We start from the raw sequence: 24,458 nt of genomic DNA, 5'->3' as shown, positions 1-24,458 counted from the left end.
CTTTAATGAATAATGCTAAATTGATTTCTCTTGAGGCCACTGAGTGGACAGATCCTTGATACTTCACAAACAACCATCAACAGAAATTCACTATTACATTAGACAAGGCACACAGTGAAAAGTGAGGGAGCGCCAAAATTCAGAGACAAAATTAAATTACACATGACTACAGCAGAGAATACAACAAGATACATAGCAAATAAATGAAACACTAATAAGACTAGCTGGCATATCTCCCGGCATTCTGTGTTAACAAATGTGTCCCTATGTGACAAAGCTGATAAGTGTGAGGTCATATAGATTTGAGAAAGAACAAGTGTGACTTTAGCAGTGCAATTGTATGAAGTAGACCTGACAGCAAGGAGCAACAAACTGTATCCAAGCAGCCCCTTTCATATATACCATGTTTATGGCCTAAATTAATAGTTGGTGGAATTCTGTACAGTAAGAATTAGCAGATATAAGAATGTAGGCTTCCTCCCTTGTATGGGAAATAACCTGCTCTACAAGCCTTCAGAAGACAAGTGTGATTTACACTTACACATTACTCCAGGGATATTAATGTATTTGAGTGGCCTTCAGGCTTATCATTTCTGAGCTTGCACATAGAGGTGTCAGCAAAAGAAAAAAAAATTGAGTCTTGAGAAATTGAGTCTACAGAAAGATCTGTGTTTTAAAAAGAAGGCTAATAAGCAATATATAGATTGATGAGCATTTTCCTTCCATTAGTTTAATACTAGTACAAGTAATTCCACTATAAAACACATGCCCACGTCCTACATACCAAAGAAACATCACATGATGTGGTATAATACAGTGGGAAGAAAATCATCAGTGCCCTTTCCTAATGCCTCCCTCATGTTTGAGTCTCATCCAGCAACACAGAGGCCAATGGCTAAACAACCAATAGGGAAAAACAAACACACCACAGTACATAGTTGGATCCCTAGCACATTGAACATTTGCTATAGTTCTCATGGCAGATTTACACAGGTAATAATAAAAACAAAAAAATAATCCTGCATTATTCTGTATTTCCTCCAAAAGAACAGCCTAAAGTAGCAAAAATTAGGATTTTTCACCCCCCCCCCCCCCCCCCAATTTAATCTGCTCTTCTTCATGATGTACATCTACCCTCTGAAGTAGTAATGAAAGCAAAGCTGTGTTCAGATTGGAGAAGAAGCTAAGCAGCTGGTGAGACAGGATGTACACTCCAGTCATTAGCAAAAGGGCTATTATTGAATGTAATTACCTTGTGTACTCTGAGCCTTTGCAGGGTTTCTTTCCCAAAGAGAAAGAGCGGACCTCGGATCCATGATCCAACTTTCTCTTCATCTGGAAATAAAGAGAGACAATGCATAAAACAGTGCGTCTGAGAAATAATTGTTCCACAATAAAGCTGCTAATGGGTTTAAGTAAAATATTGGAGTATTTTTGTTGATCAATGATGGACTATTTATTAATTAGCAGAAAACCATCAGCTGAAGTATTTATATTAATTGATAAATCAAACATGGAAATGAAGCTTTTTGCTCAAAATAATAAGAACTTAGACAAAAAGATTTCATTGGCACTATGCCCCTACAACTTCTTAGGGGCACAAGGCTCCTATTCAGTAATATAAATACAAGTAGGGGAAAAATATAACTCCCTTTGAGATTGTGGGAGCCCTTCGCATGGAATTAAATTTAGAAGAAAAGCAATATACTACATGATAGCATTGCTGTTAAAGTACCTGTTGAATGTCTGCTGGACATATTTAATGGCTTTTTAAATGATGCCCAAAAATATGTACTTGCTTAGCAGTTCTAGAAAGGTGATTAGTGTTCAGTAGTATACAATCACACAGGATTCTTCACTTCTATTTCTTTAATTCGCTGCATGCTGTTTAGCATTTGAAGAGAGAGCGAGCCTTCCTAAAAATAAATGATCTGCCCTCCATTTCTAATTATGTGACCCTCAGTGAATAAACAGTATACTACCATTAGGATCTATGCTTAACCACAGTTTGCCAATTCATTTGCCAAGGAAAATAAAAACCTTGTTTTACAATCACTAAATTGCATCAGCAACATAACCTTAAGCACTAGAGATCTAGGCAGAGCCCATATTCTAACTGAAACCATTTGCTCCAAGTACTTCTACTTTACATTGGAAGGCACAGTATAATTGGTATTTACTGCAACCTGTAAATCTATTCTATTTCTGGCCCCTTTATATGTTTCTGTTTGTCTGTGTGTATAGTATACATCCCAAAAATGATCTTATGAAATAAAAGAGGTATCTAGACAAACCTATGTTACATCTGCATTGGTGATGAATACCATAATACCTTATTGCTACATTAATCACTGATCAGGAGCAGACTTTCTAGAGACCACATATACAACAAATGCCTAGAACCATAAATCTTTTGTCTATTCACTGGCTGAAATACAATTATTCAGCCCTGCAAAGATCCAGACCGGTTTTATTGTTTTCTATCTTTCTGTAAAACATTTTAACCCAATGGTCAAAGTAAGCCTTTGAATGCCAAGCCTGGAAAATGAAAAACTTTGTAAAAGATCAGGTGATTACAACACTAAAATGCAGAGGGAATCAGACGTTATAAAACAAGCAGGGGGGTCTCATTTGTCATGATGGAAAAAACTGTAATTCAATAAGTCTTTCTAAGCATCAGGGGGAACAGGCAGAAGGGGGATCCCAGAGATGAAGAGGAAAAGGGTTAAAAGATAAGGGCTGTGTTTTAGGAGTTTTGGCTACTTCCACCAATGTCAGTAATGAATATGATGCTGATGATTAAGCTACAAAAGCACGTCTCAATGGCTGTACCACTGCAGCTATGGTTAAAGTTGCAGCACCCTTAGACAGTAAGGCTGCAGGGAGTTGTAAGTGAATCCCAGCTGGGGAGCTGCAGGATGAGGATTTCTGCCTCAGAGGCTGAACAACACCTTTGTGGATGCAGGCAATGCGTTAGTTTAACCTTGCCAAGAATCGCTGCAGACTTGTGGCCATAGATTTGCTACAGAAACCCTCCCATGCTGGAAGTTCGCGACACGGCATGCCCGCACAGCAGATTTTTCAGCCCTCATAGAGACGCGTTGCGGACTAGCGACTTGCCGCAGGTTCCTACATGTAAGATGTGTGCACATGTGGGGTAACCCTCCTTCCGACGTGTGTGCCAACAGGGGGAATGTAAGAACGCCATGGGAATAGCCCTGTGGCACATGGGGAATCACTGCGTGACATCCAGAGAAGCGACTTTATTGCGCACCAAGCGACTCTCCCTTCATCAGCTCCAATGCAGACTTTGCCCATCAGTGGCAGTAACACCGCTGTATATTCCTAGCCAGCGTCCCCACAAACACATCAGTGAAATCAGCGTCGGTACTTACTTTGTAAAAGATCATTTTTAAAGTGCCGTAGAAGCCCATATTGCCGGCAGTTGGAGGGCAGTATATGCCCTGATCAGTGAATCCTGGGCGGCTGGACGCTGCTGCTACGTGCCGAGAAGATGCCCTGTGCAGGTAGGAATGTCACACAATGTGATGCGGACATGCTCGGGCACGTCAGGGAGAGGACGGGAGCAGGAGGCTTGTGGCTCAAACTCCAGTCGGCGGCAGCACAGCGCTTCCCAACACACACACACACACACAGCAGCCCCGCTGAGAGCAGCTACAGGGACAGGCGAACAGCCCACACTGAATGAGGGAGGGGGGACCGGTGAGCGCCTTTCCCAAAACTCCGCGCAACTCGATGGTTTCAAGCCGTACGAGCGATGGATCGGATTACATCCCCCCCTCCTGCAAGCAGCTACAATGGTGCAGTCTGGGCTCAAGCTTTAGCAACACAGCCCACACATCAATTATACGGAGCTCCAGAGAAGCTTCTTAGCGCAAGCACAGGGGGAAGAGGGGAGGGATGAGGGCAACATAACTGCCTTCCACTGCCCGCGGCTATTCCGTCTTAACTCCCTCCATGGGGACGGGCCATGCTGCCTTGAGGGGCAGGTGGCTGCGGACGCAGATAGTCTGTAGCAGAGGCAAAGCCCATTCCTTTCATATCCACCCACTCACTGACTGACTGATAGGTGCAACTCTCTCGCAGTCTCTGGCCAGGATGATGCAGTGGCGCTGCTCTCTCTCTCTGTTCCAGGCGCTCACACGCCAAACCATGAGCGATCAGTCGCGGTCATTAGAGGGACTCGGGCTCCCTAACACACGCAGTATCCGTAGCCTATTTCATGGTTACTGGCTCCAGCCTTGCAGCTACACTTCCCCTTCACATAGCAAAGTGGCAATTAAATGCGCAGGCAAATCCTTCTTCTCACCGGGTAGCTGCCTTTAATGGCAACCAAATCCAAGGCTGAGTAGCCCTGAGCAAGTGCAGCGACACGCCACTAGAAACATACGTGAATAAAATCTGACGCAGCTCAGCTAAGTTATCCAGAGCTTCAACAATCCGCAGCTACTGCAACAAAAATCGTCGGTGTGAATACATCCAAACATGAGAGTAACTGCTAGAGGGCGAATGTTTCCAATCTTCACCTTGCAGCTGTCCTACTACAAGGCCAGATGGGAGACTGTATAAAAGAGTCCCTAAAAGTCCCCGACACGGTTTCTGCAGCCAGATGCAAACGTGTGGGCTGCGATACTCACTGGGGAAATGCCACAGAAGCCATACCAGTTAGTAAATGCCAATATGCTAATGTCCACTGAAACCCAACTACAGTCTGCCAGTCAGTCTGGGTGCACTGAGGCTGCAAACTGCCTTCCACCTGCAACTGTCCTCTTGTCCCCTATAAGTTTGCACTATCCTGCAGAGAGATTCTAGTGCCAGTAATACCAATAAGTTCCACTGACAACTAATTCAACATGCTGGTTTGAATGGGCACCCCCAGCAACACAAGAAAAATAAAATTTTTGGGCTCTAAAAACTGGAGAGCAGTAGTCACAAGGGAAGGGTTTGCTCTATGGCTCACTGATACAGTGGGTGGCTTCATGCCTGTATACAATATTTGGAAGCGCCCAAAACCACCAATAATTGTAAACTTCTGAAACACAATTAATCTTTCCATCTCTTGACTTTCATGGTATTAAAAGAATATGAAATGCTAGGTTCTACTGAGCTCTGCTGCTGGGAATCCTCCAACACATGGGCACCAAATGGGCCATCTTGAGGTGACAGTACTGGAATGATGAACAGTGCCTGGTAAAAAAAACAAGCAAACTCTGTGAATGATGGGATTTCTGTTTTTAGTTAGATTTACAGGGTGACACATTATCACAGCTGTCTGTAAACCTAGGTGCTGCCCCACCAATTTGCTTAAGGCCAGATTACCAGGGGGAATAGTAACCCACAGCAACCAATAGCAATTTGTTACTGGACTTGCCATAGTTGACTGATCACAGCAAAATGCTCATTGGTTGTTATGGGTACTATTCAGCAGTAAAATTTCTATGTTTTTTCAATTCCCCATGATGGTTTGCAGCCAAATCACCACAAGTGGTTAGGTGGTGGGGTCAATCAACTGAATCTGCCAGTATTTGCTTTATAAGCTCACCATGATAATATGATCAGAACTGTTTGCATGCTTTGGATACAAGTGACCTATTGCAAAGTACAACCAAACTTAAGTTGGCCATACACGCACCGATAATATCGTACGAAACCTCGTTTTGTACGGTATTCGGTGCGTGTATGGCAATTCGGCGAGGGCCAGGTTAAAAGATTTTGATCGGGCGCCATAGAAGGGGCCTGAGCAAAATCTGCCTTCAGGGCTGAATCGGCAGAAGGAGGTAGAAATCCTATTGTTTCTACCTCCTTATCTGCCGTTCCAGCCCTGAACGGTTAGTGGCTGATTGAACGACCTTCGGTCGCACGAAAGATCGCAAATCGACACACGTGTGTGGCCACCTTAAGGATAGGAGTTGTGATTGGACCTTTTGGGCTTAAGCACCCTGTGGCAGTCCATCCATCAGGTTTCCCTTCATGATTTGTTAAATGCTAAAGTGTGTATGTGAGATTCCCAGCAAAGTCAGCGTGTAAATTAGTGGCACTTGCATATAAAGGGGATCTAAAGGCATAAAGTAATTATGTAATTCCCAATTGCCTTCATTTTTTTATTTGTGGTTTTTGAATTATTTAGCTTTTTGTTCCGCAACCTACCAGTGGTTTTAAAGTGATACTGACTACTTTTCAAATAATGAATCTACATAAAAAGTTACCTATAGGTCATGTTGATCTTTTTTCACTCTTAGGGCTGGTTTTGTATGTAATTGTTGCTTGAAGTTCCTAAACCTGACTGTCCCTTCTTAGCCGGACTCCTGCTGCACAAATATGGCAGCCCCCTCATAGGGGAACATGGGGGATCAGATAAGGAATGGAAAAGCATCAGCAAATACTTTTATGGCAAAATTATAAAGCTCATGCAAAGACAATGTTTTGATAGATGTAAAAAAGTTTTCATTTCTGGTATCAGTATCTCTTTAAAGAGAGACTGAAATATGAACAGAGGAGGCCCTGAATAGAAGGACAAGTAACAATAATATTGTAGCCTCACACAGCAATAGTTTTTGGCTGCTAGGGTCAGTGACCCCTATTTACAAGCTGGAAATAGTTAGAAGAGGAAAGCAAATAGTTCAAAAACTATAAAAAACAAAGACCAGTTGAAAAGTTGGTATAACACACAAAAAGTTATCCTGAGGGTGAACCACCTCTTTATATTCCCATGAACGGTGATATGTAACAGCAACTAAACCAATACCTCCCCATTTAGCAGTATTAAACATCTATATATCTTTTAAATGGCTTAAAAATAGAATATATATATATATAAATACAGTGTGTGTAACGGATAGATAAATTCATAATTCAAGGACCAGTTTCATATGCCATGCTGTAAAGATTACAGATATAACCAAATGAGAGGCACCCTTATTACATATTCAATATCCTTTCCAAAATAAGCTGAAATTCCATATGAACAATGATAAAGACTCTTCGGTTAAACTCTGGTCACTTTCCTATGGTGTTAGAACTTCTAGGGCTGCAAACAAGTAGGCTTTGTTATATGCAGGGCAAATCTGAGGTGCTGATGACTCCAGGCTAGTAAACATAACCTTTCACTTATCTCATGTATCTTCCTTTTTAAGGTATCAATGAAGGAGTGCTATTGTAGGCTGCCACAATGGACTTTGGTGCCAATACATTTCATATCGTTACTCTAACCTCTTCAATGTAAAGTGCCAATCTACATGCTAGCATTACACATATAATAGCTCTCTAAAGGTTCCTCCTCCTTCATTCATGCCCTTAGCTTGCTCCCTTGCCTTGTAGGACAGGCAGCCAACCCTCACATAGCAGCAAGGAATGTCAAGTATGCGGAGGTCACACCATGCTCTTTGAATCCTTGCTAACTCATTGTCATTAACCGCATTATGTGCCATTTTGCCATGGTGAGCACACGCGCACAGAGCCTCAACCTGGACGACATTTAAACAAACAGGTGCCGCCAGCCTAAAATCAATATTGCATGCCAAACTATGTTATGTAGGGAGATTGCAGGAAAGAGTCATTCATATTTTACAGCAACTAGAAAGAACTCGGGCTGAATATTTCAGAGTGATTTGTAGAGTGGTGTCACTATCAATTTCTTTAATGGACTTGCTAGTGAAAAAATATTGGGCTTTAGGTTTCAAGATTTTTAATTATTTTCCGATTTTTGCCTCAAAGTATTCAGGCAAGGTGGCCAAAACACTACTTTTGACTTTTCCAATATAAACATAATTTGTTCATTTTTAAAGATCACATCATTCATATAAATCTATGAATTCATGTAGTTTGTATTCGTGACATTTTACATGGTATCCAAAGATTGAGAAATCCCAATGCAAAGCAACTTGCAACTGCGATTGAACTGTAACTCCCAGAGTCTCTGGGCAGCTGAAGGCTGCTGCTGCACTTGAACACCAGCTGGAGGGCCACAGGTTGTGCATCCCTGCCTTAATGTATATTACATGAAAGAACAAGATAAATATGAATGATACAAAGCTTGGTGTGCCTTTAATCATTCAATGTTGAATTATATAACACAGCGACAAAGCACAATACACTGTGAGCATGATATTCACTCCACAGCTTGCCTTTTCTTCCATTCTGCAGGTGGATATTATTCAGACAACAATGTTATTTTAAGGATTATATATATATTTTCAGAGGGATTGTGTGACATGGATCTCAACCAAATTGTCTAACGTGACAGTTCCCCTGCATTAGTCACAGCTTCTTAAAATAAAAGCACTTTCCAGATGGGCATGATTAAGCTCCAGCCCAGGAAATAGTAAAGAAAATAAAAGTTGAAATTTTCTTTCATTTTCTTGGGGGTGGCTTTATGTTTTCTATTGTGCTTATGGTTTTCATTGCCATTGTCTACATCAAGGAGAACTAGAAATAAACAACTAAGAAAAGTGACAAATGAGTATGGGAGGAGGGTTTCTAAACTTGGTTCAGAACATAAAGCACATGTGAAAGTGTTAAAAGGTGGCACTGTGTTGTAGGGGGAACCTGTGCACCCCTATTGCGGGACACAGAGATAATTGCCCTAAGGGACCTTATGCCAGAGGGTGCTCCAAGAGACATAAAAGTGAAATTTGTGGGTAATGAAATTGGGGTTCTACTCTACTTGTTAGCAGGGCTCTCTGCCCAGTGGAGTGCCCTGATAACTTAGTATGGGGCTCCATGATTTGTAATGGCAGCCCTGGAAGTAAGGCTAGGCTCAGATAGGTAAGTGATGCTAGTGAGCATCTCTCTTTCATTCTCAGTTTATATTGACACACTGGAAAATTCCCACATTCTTTTCATCATCTCTGCACATACTTTACTTCAAACTGCCTGGTCCCTGGCCACTGATTAAATGAGCTCAAAAACTTGCTCTTTTTGACTCAGCATTATTGTGGCTTTAAGGAAATGTTACTCTTGCAAGTACAATTTGTGGCATGATTACGAAGCAAGCAAAAAGATTATAGGTGCTGTTAACCAAAAAAAAGTAATGTGACCACATTGCCCAAAAAGTCCTCCCCCCCCCCCCAAAGTAAATGAATCAGGTTTCAGTAAGGTTGTGCAGAGGCAGGAGCAGGCCCTCATTCTATACAGAGTGAGTACAAACCAGACATGCCTAGGTAGTACCCAAATGGTATTGAGCAGATGCCACAACACTGTTCTTTCTTTTTCTTTGTCATGCAGCTTATTTTAGTATAAGTCTGTCAGTCTTACAAGTTGGATGATAGACGACCAAATGGCTTTCATGATAACCTGATGGGTCCAATAGCACACTGGAATCATAAGTTACATTTACTCGAGACACTTAACAACAAAGTTGCTGCAAGTAAAAGCAGGATAAAATGAGAATAATGGGGTTAGTTTTTTCTTGTGATGAGCAAAAGAAATTAATTTTCAGCCTTTTTAGGATAGGCACATGGGAGGGGCCATTATAATTACCAAATTCTTTGGCTCTACACTTTTCTTTGTGACTGTAAAGTTAAAAGAATCAAACATCCAAAATTGCCAAATAAAAGAAAAATGTAGAACAGCAAAAGCTCGGCTGAAGTCTTAACATTTGACATATCTTTGCTCGGTCCCAAACCCAACTCCCAGCTAAATCTTTTGGGTCTGGCAAATCTGAACCATCTCTCCAGACCCTTATACTTCTTGTTGGTTCCAAGCACAAACATTAATGCAGACATTTAGGGGATGATTAATCAACAGTCAAGTTTGATTTTTTTTTTCTTCTCGATTCAAGATTTTTGGCACTTAAAAAACTCAAATTCGAGTTATGGTTCAAAAAGTTGAATATCTGGTATTTACTAAGTGGAAAAAACCCAAATGTAAAAATTCGCCATGAAAAAACTTACAATGGGAGTTATCATAGGCAAAGTCAAGCCAATTCTCAGACTTGAGACAGTTGAGTTTTTTATTCAAATGAGTTTTCCTTATTAATAATTAAGTGATAAATTGACATGGGAGTTTATTCAATTTAGAAAAATAAACTAATTCACAAACTTGAAAATTGATAAGCCCATTAATGTACTTAAATCCATTTTTTCACTATAAATGTGATCCTAAAATGTGCCTATTTGCCTTGAAAACACTTAATGAAACTTTCATTGGGGAAAAAACTTCACTGGTACTATAAAATGGAGTTTAAACTGTTAGCACCTATTAAAGATGCTACAAACCGGAGTGACAAAGACAAAATAAAAGAAAATGCAGGTCACAGAATTCTGCTCAAAGCACATACAGAAACAGTAAAGAAAGTTACTTGAAGGACATTTTTCAAAAGGTAAGGAAACCTGCATTTTAACAAGTCTTCTCATGTACGAGGCCAGCAATAAGGAAGGGAGGAGAGCATCCTATGAGGGTTAGTTCAAATACACAATAAGTACAAAGGCAAAAAAAAAAAAAAGCCTGTAATTCCCAGCCTGTTATTCACACTCAGACATAGATTGCAGAATCTGATAATTTAACATCCAAAAGTATTATGGCTTCTTCTGACAAGAGCCCTATTCCCAGCATTATCCTTCTCTTTTACACCGTATTCTGGCTGTTTCACATACTCCTTTTATTTAATTAACTCTTGGTGAGCCAAATATTTCTGTTACAGAAAACATACAAAATAATGCATTTGGTTCAGAAATAAAACAAAACTAAAAAAGGAGGAGGCCTGGTAAAGAGCTGTGTTAAGTGATCACCGTTTCTGATCCCTAACTACCAGATTTACATCTAGCATTGTGGGTGGCGGGGGAGCACAAGTTTCACCACTGAACTAAATTGGTTTTAGTAAACACTACATGGGAATCTATGCCTCCAGGAATAAGCAGCCATTAAAGTCTGTACAATAAAATTCTGCCTAGACAGATACAATATTGATATGGAACCTGTTATCCAGAATGCTTGGGGCCTGGGGTTTTCTTGATAAGGGGTCTTTATGCAATTTGGATCGCCATATATTTTCTACTAAAAAAACAATTTAAACATGAAATAAGCATAAAGGATTAATAATATCTTAACTGGTTTCAAGTACAAGGTACTGTTCTATTATTACAGAGAAAAAGGTAATAATTTTTATAAATTTAAATTGTATGATTAAAATCGAGTCTATGGGAGATGGCCATTCCATAGTTGGCAGCTTTCTGGATAACAGGTTTATGGATAACAGATCCTATACCTGTACTTGGTGCACATATACAGCATACAAATTCCAACATAGAGGACCTCCTTAAAAACCAAACTTAAAAGAGCAAAGCAACCTTATATATTATCTGCTACATTGGGCTCAGCACTGGGAAAGGCTTATGGTGTTTCATTCAAGGCAGTTCCTGCTAATGCTGAAGTGAATGGCAATCCATTGAGTATTCCATTGCCATTCTATTCATGTGTCTTTACTCCAAAAATTCAAAATTCATGCGTGGCCAGTTTTAGACAGCAATTAGACTTATTAAAAAAAAAAAAAAAAATCAAATACTAGACACTTAGGGGCATTAATTTCACCCCTTAGGGAAAAGGTTGTTTTTTGCTTTAAGCTACCTTCAGAGGAACAGTGCTTGTTCAGGGCCCCCATCAGCTCAAGGTTACCGATATGGGAAAACATGCATTCAGCCATAGTTTTAATAATATTTATAAGAGTACAAGTGTTCATCCCAAACCTCACCATAACTAGCTTTCAGGCTGAGCACCACCCCGCCAAAGTTGCAGGTCCCCCTTAGACCTAGATTGGCAACCTCTGCCTTAGGGCCCATAGTATGTGTTGGTAAGAACAGAGCTTTCCTGCAGCTTGTGGCCCCTTGCGCTCAAGCCTTCAGTGAGGTACAAGCTAGAAGGGACTACAGGGCATGCCCATATGTTGCCTACCAGCTATGGCTCCATTCTAGAGAGCAAAGAGCTGCATTTTACACCTGTTTTTTGCACATTGCCATAAACATGAGTAAATGAGGTCTAAGAAATATTTCTGTAAAGTTAATAAAAGACAGGACCAACCTGAAATGTTTTCTCAATGACTTCATTCGATATATTTGGCCTAAGTACCACCAGCAACTAGTAGGTAATAACAAAGTGCAGTACTTTGAGGCAGCTAAGAATATTTCAGTACAATTACCTCACCATAACATACCCAAACACTGATGCAAGGGAGACGGCACCAGACCACAGACTGTTGCACATTAAGATGTTGCTTGACAGAACACAGAAGCAGAGCTCCAGTTAAGGCAGCACCACAGTCTCTTATCTTACCTGCTGTCACAACCATTCTCAAATCATTCTAAATAATGATCAGTAGGAAAAATGTCTCCCAAACAAAAAGGTTTCCTGCTGAAAGTTCTGCATACTATAGCTCATCCATCACAAAAGCTTCAGTGTATCTGCAAAGTTGAAAGAGCAGCAATGCTTCTGTATGTTATGAAAGCACTTTGGAGAATAAAACAAGGCCATTTCATACTTTATGAATGGAAAGGAATTTTAGAATCTACAGTTTTTCTAAGCATTATGTAACCACTGCAAATATTAGCTGAGGACACCTTACGTAGTGTAATTCTGTTCTTGAAATTGCAGCTTTGTCTCGGATTCCTTGTGGACACCAACAAAAGACATTTAAGTCATTACCGAGAGAAAGAAATGTAAAGTTGATTATAACTCAACAGTGCCCGAGAAGCTTGTTGTCCCTGTGGGTTACAATGTGTTTCACAAGTGATTAAACCAGCCCTAAGTCCAGCATTGTGGGCTTTCCTAAAACATGGATTTTCCCACCTGAACATCTTTGCATGTATGTGCCTTCATTCACAGCTTTAGAGGAGGTGCAAAGGCAGTGTCACTTAAATACCCACTACTGCCTATACAATAAATACAGTTTGCAAAATTATTTACACCAATGAGAAATTTTGCTCTGTTATTTTTATAATGTTACAGAACAGGAACTTGAATTCATTTTTTTTAACTGCACATAGTTTTCCAACCACCATACACTGCTGCATGGGTCAACCATAGTAGTAGGTGTTGGAATGGGTTTAAACGTACTGCCCTTGGGTCTGACCCATTCACTTACAGTGAATTAGTATTTAGATTCTTGACAATTCTCTAATTTCACTGAATAGCAAATTCAAATAGACTTTTTTTCTGCAAAAAGAATCATATTCAAGGCATATTTGGGTTTATTTATGAGCAGGAGGTGCCATACTGCAGTTACTGCTGTCTTAAAATGAAATATCCAAATTCCCCCATTATAAACCGTGTTCCCCCCAAGGGCCAAATTATGAAGAAATTGCTTACTTTTATTATATAACTCTTAAACTAAGCATCTCTTACACTCAGTGGAAAAGCCATAGAAAAAGCTTTATTGCTTTTAAAATCCATAATTGCCAGTACAATTCCCTGTTAATAATATATGTTGATAATACATTTAAGACTGCTCAGTATCAGCAGCAGAAACATATTGCAAACAAAATTCCCATTAACAGTGGCAGTTATTCAGAAGACACCTTTGAGATTTCCAGATAAAATCCCAGATGCTTGCTTAAAGCAAACGTAAATATGCAAAGTACAAATGGAGAAAAGGGACTAGGAAAGCTGGGCATTTGACATTGTGGTTATGGTCACTTGGGTTATTTAATATTCTTTAAAGGTCTTCAAAATGCTAAACATCTCTTCAGCTCTGAATCCACGGAGGCCAACCTAAGCCTTTCTCAGGATGATTTTTAATGTACGCTGCTAGCAACAAACCTCTCCGACACATGCTCCATCTGCCAGTGCCCCATTTGTGAGACAGCTTCTCACACTTGCAGACAGGGCAGCTTTTGCATGCTTCTTTCTCTGTTCTGCCGGCCAGCTGTATGGTAATGAGCATGGTGCCAACACTTGGGTGAAACCGGCCCAACACATTTAATAATAATATGAACAGAAGAAACTTACTAGATTATCCCTGAAGTGCTGGAGAACAGTAGGGGCTGGTAACAGTTTTAAAGTAAAAAAAATTATGTCGACAAATTTTAATGCTGCCACGCTATCTAATAGATGTGGCATTTCCTTTTGCCCTCTGTGAGAAACCTGTTGTCCTCCCAATGTTACTGAATTATAACCTCCACCAACCCCATCAGCCTATCAACAGTCATAAATTCACAAGATCCTTAGGACTACTAAACGGACATGCCTAGTCTGTGGTGCTATAAGTGGTGTTCTGCCATGCAGTTAACACCATCATGACATATAGCCAATACAATAGGAAGCTGAAAGTTTAGTAACCCACACAAGTCAATGACATGACTGGACAAGTAAGTTCTTCTGCTGACTGGTCACAAACACTCAACATCCCTTTTACTTCACTTTCTCTCTCCATTAGAATTCAATAATATTTAGGCCTATAGCACACAAGAACTAGCCTCTTTGCTGGTGACGAATAGGTCCCATTTGCCACAGACCTTAGGGCACACTGGGACCTTGGTTCTGTCTACTAAACTAAGTTGAGAGCACTCCCTGACCCACTAGTAGGTGACTGATTAGGAATGATTTTGTGTGGCATTATGCAAGGCTCTGCTTTATGTCCATGTAATCACAGAAACGATAGTGTTTTGGCACCATGCATTGATGTCATTGCCACACTTTGGTGCCAAGTTTTTATGCTTATATGGCCCTTCCTGTGAGTTCATGGGAGTGTTTTTTCTTGACTGTTTATGCAGGTTTATTGACTTATCGTCAGTTTCTGACTACTCCTGGCACCTGCTAGCTGCCCTGACCTGTGCCTGGTCTATGAATTTCAACTCTGCCTTACCCTTATTGGTACCACAATATTAAACGTCTCCAGTTCTGCAATCTCCAATCCTCAGTTTCTTCCTTCTTTTCTGGCGCTGGCAGGACAAGCACATCTCCAAAGACACCAAACACATGCTCCAACCAAGTACTTGCTATCAAGCACACACATTTTGCAGGCAAAAAAAAGTCAGAGCTCTTATTAAACTTGGTTCTATGTCACAGGTTGATTCCAGCATACACTAGTAAACATAATTACTGCTTCCATTCTTGGACTTCCCTCTCTGGTTCTCTAGCCATCTTTTTTGCAATTATCGTTACAATTAACAAAATTGCTATAATTCAATTTCTAATAAAGCAGGAGCAATCTTAAATAAATGCCCATTTTTAGGATTTGCTGTGTCTTATGTGAAATGCAAGTCATTGTAAGCCACTGCAGGAGAATGATGTAACGCTGCTTTGCTTCACCTTCACAGACTTTATGCCCTTCTTAATAGTCATAAAAAGTCTGTCAAGCATACATTAGAGGTAATTACATATTTTTTGCTTGAGAAGAGAGCATAATATGTGCCAAGGTCTGCCAGCAAACGTGTGTTCCTTTCCAAACTCTCACAAAGAGCTTGGATCCTTCGTAGCATGTGAAAGGCTTTTATAAGAGGCAAGATGTTCCCCAGCTCTACACAAACCCTATGTTTCTCTTTCTTGTCAGTACTTCAATCTACAGTAGTTCAATCTGCTCATTATGTTTCCACTAAAATTCCATGCAAGGCCTTGCTGGGTTGTATTTTCCCCAAAATATACACAAATCATATTTTTACTACAACAAAAACAATTTTTACTTAAACAAATGCCCCAACCGGTTTCCTAAAGCCATCAATTGCATTGTGTATGGCTTCTGTAAAAGGTATACAGCTGCTGCATAAATTCCACCATACAGCAGCCCTGTGCAGTAAGTAATGTCTTAAGCAACTGCTATCAGTACGGCAGACTGCAATTTGGTACACATATTTTACTTTTAACAGTCACAGTATAGAAAGAAAACATAAAAGTAAAGTATTTTTTAGTAAAGGGTTATTCACACTGACATATTCTGCAGAACTAAGGACAAATAAAAGCATCCCTTGGAAAGCCTGCATGTGAGATGTAAACAGACTGTAGCATCTGCCAACTCCACCAGAGATTACTGAGAACTCAACCATTTTATGCTTGCGCTTTGATGAATGCTTTGTCTTTTAGATGCCCCATTTATTTCTTGACTGACAAGAGGAAGGGTATTATAAAAAATTACATTAATGACCTGTAAATTAAATTCCTGCCTGGTGAATTTCAGTAAATCGCTACAGAAAACAATTGTAAAACTGGCAAATTTTAAAGAAAATCTTTTGCCAGTTAAAAAAAAAAAAAAATTCAAAAAAGCTGCTTAAAAAATATAGGTTGATTAACATGGCCAAGTTTCCAAAGCTAAACCAGAGTATGATCCTGAGCCAACTCATTGTGGCCTTGCAAAATCAACTATACTCTGTGTGTCAGGCACCGAATAGGTTTTAAGGGTGTTGTTCAGACTGCATCTAAATGATTCTGTATACAACACGTATGTTTAACTGTGCTGTATTAGAATAAAGATAATGATAATATTGGGAAATACCTATAGGGACCTTATTCTAAAACAATTTCTGAATTAGTATAGGAAAATGCACATGTTTATATTCAAAAATCTCTTTCTGTGTACAGGTTATGCACAAACTTTTAATATCATGGCGCATTCACCCCTCAGTCATGTCATATGTCAATAATAATATAGTAATTAGAAAATTAGGGCATTGAATTCAAACTTGATCTTGGGCTCTCCTAGCAAATCTGGGATGTCCTTTTGTATTTAAGTAAAACTGTCAAATATGGCAGGAGGCTTAAACCTGGCAGGCAGTCAGTGATGCCGCTAGCTAAATGTCCAGTCGTAGGAATAGCACACGATTATTCCTATGAAATTCAGGGTTTAATGGAGAATTAAACCTTAACAAAGTAATAGCGTAGAAATGTTGTAGATTATGTTTTAGGCTTCTGTACCAGCCCAAAGCAACTGCAGCCCTATAGCAGGGAAGATCTGTGCCTCCGAAGATGCCCCCAGTACTTTCACATCTTTTTTGCTGAGCACAATGAGCATGTATACTGACGCTGACACTTAAGGGATAGCCTCAAAATAAGGCAAGCTGCTGTATATAAATGTACATTCCTGGATCATTACAGGCTGATGAATGTTTATTCTGGTCCATTTTTGAGTTCAGTATATAAAATATATTTCTAGCCTCATTCTTTTTTAAGACTTTAGTTTTCCTTTAACGTTATACTTATGTTTGTTAGTTTCACATATATACCACTTCCAACTGGGACTGGATAATAATAACTTGCAAAAGCAATAAGATATTCTACCCAGTACACTAATGTCATTTCACTGTTGTGAATATTATATAAGGCATTATATTCATTATTGCTATTCTGTAATGCAGGGGTGATTTAGAAAGTAAACATCATTACAAGTTGTTGGTGCGTTAATACGTGGGTGCATTCCCATTACTTCCAATAAACTGTGCATTAGAGCAAGTGGTGCAGTTTATGCTTTGTTATCAGTTTTTAGGTCACAGAATAATTTCCGCTTATCCTCATTCTGTATTAGAAGAATTATTTTGACATTCAGCATTAGAATTATTGCTTCCTTTCTTTTCTTTGTCTTAGAAAGCTTCCTACTGAAACCAGTGTACACACACATTATATTATATTATATATATATATATATATATATATATATATATATATATATATATACACACACACACACACACACCAGATGTTAGAGAGGTCATTACACTGACACTACAAGCATGTGTGTTGTTAAGTGGGTGTGCATACATTATCCAACACGGCTGCAACACACAGTGCAAAGTGCTCTATTGTATTATTCACTCTTCTAATGATACAGAGGGTGTTCTATTCCTGTTCCAACTGACTCTCTCTCTCACACACACCCAAATTACATTTTGCAAAAAGAGAAAACCAAAAAAATGCTATTATGTTTGCAGTGCTGGCCAAACACTGCTCAAAACACTAATGAACACCGGCCAAAATCCTTTGGAGTATGTCACCTGTTTTTGTGTCCGGATGTACTAAAAAAAAACTAATAAAGGCCAGACGGTCATTCAAAGACACTATACATGCCCTGCCCATTCCAAACTGTCTAAATATGCATTCAATCAACCACTTTCCTGTTTATGTTCATTACAGACACTAAAAGGAAAAATGGCATGGAAGAACCCTTGCACTTTTACTAATATTTATCAAATTTTTTCAAATCACTTATCACTTCTTCAAAATCCTCATGTATGGCACACTTCCTGTATTGCTCACATATTTCAATTCCACAGGAATATATTTAGCCTGATGTCTGAAAGACCCTTCCTTTCTTCAAAGCAAAATTGCATAATGAAAGAAAATAGTGAAGTGTAGTAACCACAACCAGCCCTAGTCAAATAAAATTCAAGCGTTTGACCTGGTAGGCAGAAGTTGCAATGTTTGCATTGACTCTTTAAGTAGACACAAGAGGTAATGTATGGTAATAATGTACTTTTAATCCCTTTAAGGAGAGGTTTAATCCTGTACTTATTGTAGTAATTTGAATAGGGCAGGGAATAGGATAACCTTTCAGACTGCCAGACACCTATGAGGTCATAAAGAAGTTGTCTGAGGCATACGTGTAGGATACACCCAAAACTTTAAGGACAGCGTACACTGGCCAGTCTAGTAAGGTCTCCAATGAACTGCCTCATGGACCAAACTGGTATAATAGTATATACTGGGGTCCACAACCTTTCTTACTTGTGAGCCACAGTCAAATGTAGAAATACTTCGAGAGCAACAAAAGCACCATAAAAGTTCATGGAAATGCCACATAAGGGCTAAGATTGGCTATTGGGTAGCATCTATGCACACAGCTTACAGGAGGCTTTATTTGGTAGTAAATCATATTCAACCAAAACTTGCCCCCAAGTCTGGAATTCAAAAATAACTACCTGGTTTGGGGGCACTGAGAGCAGCATCCAAGAGGTTTGTGAGCAACATGTTGCCCCTGAGCCACTGGTTGGGGATCACTGTGTTAGAGCATATCTAGCCAGGCCCTCAGGTGTGATAGATCAGTAACTCTGCAACCACTGAAGCAACATGCTCCATACAGAAAAGGCACAACTATGAATAAGAAGCTACAGATTATAGATGGCTGTCCCCAGTCCAATGACAAATATTTTCCATCCAGCTGATAATATCAGACATGCTTCATCTATTCAACCGAGCCGGCAGGTCACGAACTGCTTAACTTCCTTCTCTTTTAAAAGGAACCTATTATTAGCAGAGAATCAGACTTTCCTCAATGCTCACATTCTTTTGCCTTGGTGTGTCCCTATTAGCTTAACGCTTCAGCCAGCATTTACTAATAATTTAAGGACTTTAAAGGAAACATTAGCCTTGCCACAACAGGCATTTTCCCCACTCAATGAGTAATGTATACTGTAGAAGGAAAAACAAAAAATGTTTTCTGTACTTTTTCCACCAAATGTACCCACGTCCTCCAGAAAGCCATTTCTACGTGGCCTGAAGACCTAATTTTCCAGTTTGTCCAATAATTACAAATTCATAGTAAATAAAGTGTCTGTAACACATGAAACAGATGCAGTTGGGATGATTTTCAGACACTGAGTATTTTAAAGCAATGAATAATTAAGATTTTAATTAGACCATCTTTATCCAGTTTTTACAGCAAATACCAAATAATTATATTTTCTGAAACAACTTTTAATTTTTATTTATGTGATTTAGTGGAGTGTTTTACATCCACAATATATGAAAGTTATTAGATAGGCACATTAAAGTATGACCTTCAGCTGGCATTTAAATAAGAGACTGGCTCCATATAATATGGTCAGAACGCCTATTTTACTGACTTGTAGGTCAGCCCTAACTGCCCACGCTGGATAGGTAATGGCAAATATGGGACACATTTGAATGGAAAATGCAAAAACATAACATGACAAAATGGGACTATTTAGCGTAAAACAAGGCACCTGCTCACACTCCACTGGTCTTTATATAATTTAAATTTAAAGTTATTTTAACATTGGGGAAAACTAATCTATAATATCAAACTGGGAGAAATGAGAACATAGGTAAAACACTATTGGCTTGCTCTTTTCATTCACCCTGAATAATAATATTTATAAAGCACATAAAATGTATGCAGCACTTTGCTAAATTAGAGAGAATGACGACAAGACATCCCAGAGCAGAAATGATTGAAGAAGACATTGCTACAAGCTTACAATAAACTTTATGAAGGCTGTGCAACAAAAGGGTTTACCTCCTATTAAGAGGGGGGTTATAAGAACAGGCAAAGTAAAACTCAGTGGAGTGGTGGCAATAGTCTAGGCACCCACCAGTGAACACAGTCATTACTTATGTACTTTCCCTTTGAACATTGTGCCACCATCTTGGCTACATTCATGGGATCCTGTGAATTTTTTCTTTTTTTACTATGCTGTGCATATAAATTGCCTGATTCCAGGCAATGCAGTCAAGATGGCATTTTTTTTTAACAGAAGAGGAGCAATTGTATAAAACTGGCAAATTATTCACAAGGAGTGGCCAATACACCGACAAGACCACAGTGAATTTTACTTTCTTTGTTGTTTCTTTGTCAGTTAAATTAGATGAATTTGAGAAAGGAAAGAAGTGATTCAGGGACAGGTATCCATAGTCTGGGAACATCTGGGATATATTGTACCTGTACAGAACTACTGATGCCTGAGATAAAGAGGTGGACCGGAGAAAAGCTAATGCCCTATTACACTATCTTCTAAAGCTGGCCATACACGTGGCGATCTGACGATGTTTCGTGCGACCATCGGTCAGATCCGCCACACACCTTCAGTGCTGAAACAGCAGATAAGGAGGTAGAAACAATAGGATTTCTACCTCCTTCTGCCGATTCAGCCCTGACGGCAGATTTTGGTCAGGCGCCTTCTATGGCGCCCGATCAAAATTTTCTAACCTGGCCAATCGGCGAGTCGTCCGATATCAGCAGCTTCCTGCGATATCGGTCGACTCACCGACATGCCATACACACACCGAATATCGTACGAAACGAGGTTTCGTACGATCGTATCGGTGCGTGTATGGCCACCTTAAATCCCTCCAAGGAGCTTTAGGGCTCTGGCACACGGGGAGACTAGTCGCCCGCAACAAATCTCCCTTGTCTCGGGCGACTAATCTCCCCGAGTTGCCATGACCCGCCATCCCACCGGCGAACATGTAAGTCGCTGGCGGGATGGCACACGCGGCAGCGTGATTTCCCGAAATCGCGCCGCCGCGTGTGCCATCCCGCCGGCAACTTACATGTTCGCCGGTGGGATGGCAGGGGAAGGCAACTCGGGGAGATTAGTCGCCCGCGAACAGGGAGTTTTGTCGCGGGCGACTAACCCCCCCGTGTGCCAGAGCCCTTAGAGATGAAACCTGTAGATAGACAAGACAGTTTGTGTAGATGTACACTTATTTGTTAAGGGGAAAGCTCTAAAGCACTGAGAAATCTGTACAACAACAATTAACCAAGAGAAGACAAAACATGTTGAAGGGCTGTACATGCAAAAAACAATTTACAACAGGACGTCTGAAATCTAAAGGGGAACAAATTCATGTAAATGTAAAAGATCTCCTTATCTACGGCAAGTTACTCACTATGTTAACAAAACAGCATAATGCAACTAAATATAAAATTCCTCTTCTAACCAACTTTTCAATTTATATAGTTTTTTCTTTTTGGTTTCATAATAAGCAGTTTTTCCCCTGCTAATATAATCTCTATCTACTCAGTTCTATTACATTGAGTAATGGAATTGATCAAAGAGAAAGAACAAACAAGTCTTTAACTTTAGCCAGTTATACATCCTCCAGATTTGGTCAGAGAGGCTCAAAGAATTTAACCATACTGCCCAACCATTTGGCCAAGCTTCAGCATTAGCAGTGTTAGTGATCTGTTGAAAATGAAAATTTCTTCTGCCTTAGCATAAGAATGGGCATCTTTAGAAACTTACAAGATAGATTTGTTCTTGCGGTTACAATAAAATTCATAAGCATTAAATCTTACAATTAGTAGTGAGTTACTAACATCAATGGTTTTTCTAGGGCATTAGTATTATTTTACTCCCCTGCAAAGGAAAGTTTTTTTTTCCTTGTCAACAACCATATATATGTATAACACCACTGAATCAGAGCAATATTTCTTAGAATATTTGGAACTTTTTCTTATCGAAACCATTTTCCATACTGTCATGAATGGCTCTAGATGCACTTGATTCCCAGCCTATTTCATATTCATATTTATAGAGCAGCAAATAAAAAGCTCAGTTACATTCCTAGAATACAATTAGGGGACTTCTAAAAAGTTTTCCAGCTAGTGAAAAGCTAACTGTGTGTAAAGACGGAAGCTTCAAACTCAAAAAGAAAATGTAGGATAAAATCCACGTAAGAAAAAACACATTAAAAGGAATTGAAACCAGATTCTAACTTTAGAAACTGAAAGGCAAAAATAATAATAATGAATAGAAAATAGAATTATACATAGAAAGAAGAATCCAAGGCCATTTGCCAGTTTCTGAGTTACTTTGGCAACAGGGACACAATTAATGTCTTATAACAATTAGCATCCTAATTGTTTTGGGTCCATGTTGGTTAAGGTTTACCCTGAAAACTGGAGTTTCTCACATTAGAACAACTCGTGACAAATCCAGTACTGGGTGCCAAGCTGTGTGGAGCCTGACTGATGTCGGGAAAGAAGATGAGCTGCCATAGGAGAATTAGTGTCCTATGTAAGAAGCCAAAGGATGAGAAAACAGGGAGTTCATGGTGAAATTCAGTTCTCTATTGATTAAACAGAGCCCTCTACAGGCAAAAGATAATAATAAACAGTATTTCACTACAGTTGCCAAGCCTTTTAATTTTGCTTTCGTTTCCTGCATATTATAGTAGTTTTTACTTTATGATTAGGATCTATGAAATTTGTTTCATTTTTAAGGTTGGCCACATGTTACCTAATTTAGAGATATCTGACTGATTGGGGAAGTTTAATCTGCCACAACTGGTATGGCTTTAGACTGAGCAATAATGCCTCACAAGCACCAAATGGGTCAGTGGCTGCCTTTCTTGTCATCTATAAGCACCAATTTTTGTAGTCATTCATCTGTGCAGCACAGTTACATGCTAAATGCTTTACGATACCTCATAAATGCAAGAAAAATAATCTTTTAAAATACAACTCCCAGCAGCCGGCTGTCAGACTAAGACGCTGGGAGTCATGGCTAACATCTGGAGGGCCAGAGGCTTCCCTTCTCTGTTCTGTAGGATTAATGGATTATTAAACTGGTATATAATTTAAGAATCTGAAAAATTTTATAACAAGAAGGGGAAGAGTTCATAAAGAATGACAATGGGAAGCTTGGGGGTATTTTCAGTCTAGAGAGACAAATGACTATGTTGCTGCCCCCTCCAGCAGTACCTTAATGACAAACGAAGCATGTCTATAATTATGTGCACTTATGACTCTGCTAAGCACTTTTACAAAACTACAGCAACTTAAGGAATCCACTGCCATACTGTACATGAGATATTTAGTACAAACCATATCTCAAAAGGATATTCATCGTCTCCCCTTCTATTTTATTTCTTACAGAAGCTAGAATTGCCTTGTGTTCCTGTTTTACTATAAATACTCATAATTCATATATTAAAATGCCTTCCATGTCAACATTCCGATGTATAACACACACTGCCAAACACATGCGGCATACAAGGGCATTTAAAATCTTCTATGGTCTGTTAAGACAAAATCTATCAAATATATGTTTTATGGGACGGGGTTAAAGGATTGAGATTGATTGAGATACAGGTATCTCCAAAATGCAGACTTGCAAATATTATTCATCTTTTATACAATGGGGTAATTGATCCTGACCCTGGTTTGTATTGCAGGATTTTGTACAAGCTGTGATACCAATTATACCTATAGAATCCCTGCCATATACGAACACAGGTCTGCTGTTGTTACCTAGAGAACCAACAGAAATTGTCTACATATACATAGTTCAGAAAAACCATTAGGAAGAATATATCAATGGACACACTGCTCACATATGTATATATAGCTCATTGCCTTGTGCTGCACTCAAACCTTAAAAGAAGCTAAAAATAGGGATCATGAATCCCTATGAGAAATGCACTGCCTGCACACATGGAACTTTTGTGAAAAGCATGAGACGCCTGTTCCATTTTTGGTCTGTCAGGCATTTCACAAAAATGCTGTGTGTACAGTGCTGGCACATCCCATAGTAATCCATAAGCACTATATTTAGACTCTCTCAGGCAGTTAATTGGGATAGACACGTGGCTTAAAGGGTAGTATTCATAATAAGGGAATTACATGCAAATGAGCGAAGAAGGACAAAATAGTCTGCAATCCCAAAAGTAGGGCCAATGAGGCCATGGTGGTATAGTCAGAAATGACATTGGAAAAGAGGCTTCCTGTGACATATTACTTGCTCCCAAATGATCTAAAAAAGAAATTTTAGCCAGCTACACAT

General features: G+C 39.5%; 1 protein-coding gene across 3 annotated transcripts in view; it reads right to left on the bottom strand.

Moving 5' to 3' along the window:
- fbxw7 (F-box and WD repeat domain containing 7) overlaps positions 1–24,458 on the bottom strand; it is a 114,549-nt gene that overhangs the window by 27,838 nt on the left and 62,253 nt on the right. For 2 of the 3 annotated variants that reach the window (XM_004911148.4, XM_002933482.5), the window contains one exon: positions 1,253–1,335. In XM_004911148.4, coding sequence (XP_004911205.1) covers positions 1,253–1,335 — 83 coding nt within the window. Of the gene's footprint in view, positions 1–1,252; positions 1,336–3,395; positions 4,456–24,458 lie in introns of those variants that run through there. The other variant, XM_012955611.3, reaches the window with a different exon arrangement.

This window comes from Xenopus tropicalis, chromosome 1 (assembly GCF_000004195.4).
Source record: "Xenopus tropicalis strain Nigerian chromosome 1, UCB_Xtro_10.0, whole genome shotgun sequence".
In the NCBI taxonomy this organism is placed as follows: Eukaryota; Metazoa; Chordata; class Amphibia; order Anura; family Pipidae; genus Xenopus; species Xenopus tropicalis.
This window is presented reverse-complemented; position numbering and strand designations above follow the sequence as displayed.